General features: G+C 45.6%; 1 protein-coding gene across 2 annotated transcripts; it reads left to right on the top strand.

Moving 5' to 3' along the window:
* Positions 1-1,226: 1,226 nt before the first annotated feature.
* On the top strand, positions 1,227-3,377 carry LOC149814249 (Pentatricopeptide repeat (PPR) superfamily protein). 2 transcript variants are annotated; one of them, XM_089989576.1, is made up of 2 exons: positions 1,227-2,940; positions 3,053-3,377. In XM_089989576.1, exon 1 carries the CDS (start codon positions 1,234-1,236, stop codon positions 2,647-2,649), a length of 1,416 nt encoding a protein of 471 aa, XP_089845702.1. In that variant the 5' UTR covers positions 1,227-1,233; the 3' UTR covers positions 2,650-2,940; positions 3,053-3,377. The 2 variants fall into 2 exon arrangements, with proteins under 2 accessions (XP_089845702.1, XP_089845701.1); XM_089989575.1 differs by having other exon boundaries at positions 1,227-2,925.
* The last annotated feature ends 685 nt before the right edge of the window (positions 3,378-4,062 follow it).

Genomic DNA, 4,062 nt, shown 5'->3' on the forward strand with positions numbered 1-4,062 from the left:
TATACAATATTTATGTACAAATATTTATAAAGGTAATTATTTATGCAGCTTCTCTACGGCTGACTATTCATCTCAACATTTCTTTTATTTTTTTCTTTGATAGGCAAGCTGGGGTTAGTCCGACTGCCACCAATTATACAAGGTACCATTGGGTTTTGAACTTGCAACCTCTCCACACGTGCGCTAACAACTCCTACCAAACAAGGGGAGCCCCAACATTTTTTGAGATCTGCATTCATCTCAAGAAATGCCAACATGGATGGCTGTTAATCTGGTGGCTGCATGCCTACCATAAAATGTGAAGTCATATTTATAAGTTTATAATATATATTTTATTAAACGATAATATCATGTAATCAAATCGGGTTGCATTTGATTCTAATTTTTAGACCCGATTAAAAATAAATTTATTAAAACCCACCTGTTTATATTTTTTTCTATGAAGGATGGGGAAACCACCTTCGGAATCAGAGGCATCGTCGCATTGACTAAGCCTGCGCTGTATGTACAGTCGCTATCCAGACAGTGTAAATCTGCTAAGCAGGTGGCTGCATAACCACCATGCAGCAATGCTGCATATAATGTGAAGTCATATTTATAACATGATTTGCTAATATATATATATATATATATATATATATATATATATATATATATTTATTAAACGATAATATCATGTAACCAAATCGGGTTGCATTTGATTCCAGATTTTAGACTCCATTAATAATAAATCTATCCAAAACCAGCCTGTTTATAGTTTTATTTTTCATGAAGTATGAGAAAACCACCATCGAAATCAGAGACCGCATCATGCTGGCTAATCCTGCTGTGGGTACGGTCGGTCGCTGTTCCGAATGAATCCATGGTGCACCCGCTGCACCCCTTGTCTCCAAGGAGTTACCAAAGTTTCGGATGAGCATGGGCTTATTGCTTGCCCTCATTAATGCAAGGGGCTGACACGCTCATGAGAATGGAACCTTGACCACCCGTCCAGTGGCCAAGCCCCCCCCCGCTTCGCCAAAACATTTGGGCGCTCGACCTGTTTATGAATGAACCTATCAACCCGTATGAGTTCGTTTCAACTATATTCAGACCTAGACTTGAATCCGAATCCAATTGAGTCCAGTCCGGGTCTAATTCAATATCCCTTCTATCTAACAAAACCCGACCCGAACCCTGGTAGCGACGCAACCAAAAGAATGGCGCCGTCCGTCGTCTTTCTCTCTCATACCGATGGAAACCCTAACCCCAACCCTAGCCGGCGGCGGCCCTAGCCGCCCCAAAACCCTAAACCCGTACACCCTCGCTGTCCTCATCCGCCGGCAGAAGGACCCCCGCACCGCCCTGCAACTCTTCGAAAACCCCAACCCTAACCCCAAGAAGCCCTTCCGGCGGAGCTACCTCTCCTACGACCTCTTGATCGAGCGGCTCGGCCGCGCCGGAATGTTCCCGGAGATGGAGCGCGTCCTCGCCATGATGCGCTCCGAGCGGCCCCGCTTCGTCCCCAGGGAGCCCCTCTTCTGCAACGTCATCCGCTCCTACGGACGATCCCGCCGCCCGGCGCCGGCGATCCGTACGTTTGACTCCATCCCTTCCTTCGGCTGCCGACAGACGGTCCGATCCGTGAACTCCCTCCTCAACGCCCTCTTCAATTGCAGGGAATTCGCAAAGATCCGCGATCTCCACGCCGATCTCGATTCCCTCTGCGTCCCCGACGCTTGCACCTTCAACATCCTGATGAAAGCTCGCTGCTTCGACGATTCGATCGGCGAAGCGAGGGCTTTGTTCGCGGAGATGCGTGGGAGAGGGATCCGGCCGGACGGCGTCACGTTCGGGACCCTGATCGCTCACCTATGTAGGCGATTAGATCTGGACGGAGCTTTCAGGTTGAAGGAGGAAATGATGACAATTTACCGTCTGGAGCCGACTCTCGCCGTCTACACGTCGTTGATCAAGGGTCTGTGCGCGACGAACGACCTGAAAGCGGCGTTCGGGCTCAAGGAGGAGATGGCGGCGAGGGGAATTCGATCGGATTCGGCGGTTTACGCGACGTTGGTGAGCGGGATTTTCAGGTTCGGGCTTCAGGGAGACGTGGATGAGGTGCTGAAGGAGATGAAGGCGAAGGGGTGCGAAGGCGATACGGTTTTCTACAATTCTATGATCAATGGGTTCTGCAAGAAGGGGGAATTCGATTCGGCTTTCGCCGCGTTCGACGAGATGGTGGGGAAGAAACTCGAGCCGGATGTGTTCACGTTCAATACGTTGATCGGGAGCCTCTGCGATGCCGGGAAGGTGAGGGACGCCATGGACGTGTTTGAGGATATGCCCAAGTGGGGATGCTCCCCCGACGTCGTTACGTACAGGATGGTTTTCGATGGCTTGTGCGGTGCAGGGGAGCTTGAGGATGCTGCTTTTGTTCTGGACGAGATGCTGTTCAAGGGATTTGCTCCTCTTGGTGTGAACTTGAAGAAGTTTGTTGATTCACTGTGCGAGGCTTGTGATCTGAAGCTACTTGAATCTGTTCTGAATAGCGTTTCAAAGAGATCAGCAGTCGAATTGCCAATGTGGGGGATGGCGATTCACAGAATCTGTGAGAAATTTGATAGGGTCGAGGCGTGCAGGGCTGTTGATAGTATTGCAGGGGTATGATGGTGTGGATGTGTGGCCCGTTTGAGGGAGGGATTTTGAGCCAGCATTTTCAAGAACTTTCCCTCAGCAAGGATCAACTCAGTCAGGTTATCATGAAGAATTGAAGTTGCTCAGGATTGTAGATTGCCTAAAAGGTTAAAACATGCTCAAATCTAATCGATGGTGTTGATAGTCTTCACTCTTGAGGCTACATTTCCTTCCTTACAATATCCCAGCATCTGGAGTCATTAGAAGAGAAGCTAACTAGGTTTTATTGAGGCCGATAACCAACCAAATGTACGTTTGCATATGGTAAATAGTAGTTTGTGCAGAGTAAATTCCTTAATTTAAACCAAATTCATTACCACTGAACAATTTATTTATTTATTAATTTTGTTCTGTTCAATCGGTGCGTAATTTGCAGGATCGTGAACAAAAAGGCCTGGTTTTATTTTTTTTTTATATTTACAGGCAGAAACCACTCCCTGGATCAGAGACCTAGCCGCTCGGTGGGCTTACCTCTTGCCCCGACGGATTTGCCACACTTGCTTGCTACATGTGAAAGTAACTAAATTGCAGAAAATGAGTCTGAGAACACACAAAGTTGGGATGGACTCTGCCAAAAGCTAAATTAATTACTGAAAAATGTGCTTTACAGCATACAAATCTCATGTTGGACAGAAACATTGTTGCAATTCCACCACTTTTTCTCTGTTTAGGCTATGTTTGGATTATTCTTTTACATGCAATTCAGCCATGTTCACCAATTTGTACCCAAACGCACGTTGAGCATGTTTAGAAGCGAGAAAATGGTAGGAAAAATGCAAGTAGGAAATAAAAAATGACAACTCTTCTTTGAAAGGAATGTTTTTCTAAAAAGTGTGATTTTAGAAGTTGATTGGTTTTCCGCTTTTGAGATCAACAAAGAAATGGAAAGTTTTTTCTAGAAAGTGTTATTTTAAATATTGATTAGTTTTCAGCTTTTGAGACCAACAAAGAAATGAGCTTTGATGAAATGAAACTCGTCTAATGAAGGGGAGACAACCAGCAAACATCCATAAATAAGAATCATTATACTAAACAAGCGCCATGAAAAGGTAAATGTGGTTTTGTGCAATTAGCTACCATCTTATGCAATTGAATTTTTCATTAACCACTTGAAGATGTATTGGGTCTCACACTCGCCCTTTTTAGGGTGCAAAGTTGCGCAAGAAAAGGTACGGGTCCGTAATGAATCGTCTTAGTTGAATGGGTACATGATTTCGCAAAAGGAAAGGCAAAAGGCAATTGATGACGCCAAGAGGATTACAACTTTTAGAGGCAAATGCGGCATTTAAAAAAAAACCCAGAATTTTGATCTTCCTTTTAGATAACAGCTTTACCTGGGCGTCTCCCCTCTGGGTAGGCCCTGGGGGCAGGGGTCCTAACCTCCGG

This window comes from Nuphar pumila, chromosome 15, assembly GCF_984573655.1.
Source record: "Nuphar pumila chromosome 15, dmNupPumi1.hap1.1, whole genome shotgun sequence".
NCBI lineage: Eukaryota > Viridiplantae > Streptophyta > Magnoliopsida > Nymphaeales > Nymphaeaceae > Nuphar > Nuphar pumila.

What these genes read in the sequence shown, in the direction of transcription:
- LOC149814249 (XM_089989576.1), top strand. Translation starts at nt 1,234, where the DNA reads ATGGAAACCCTAACCCCAACCCTAGCCGGCGGCGGCCCTAGCCGCCCC.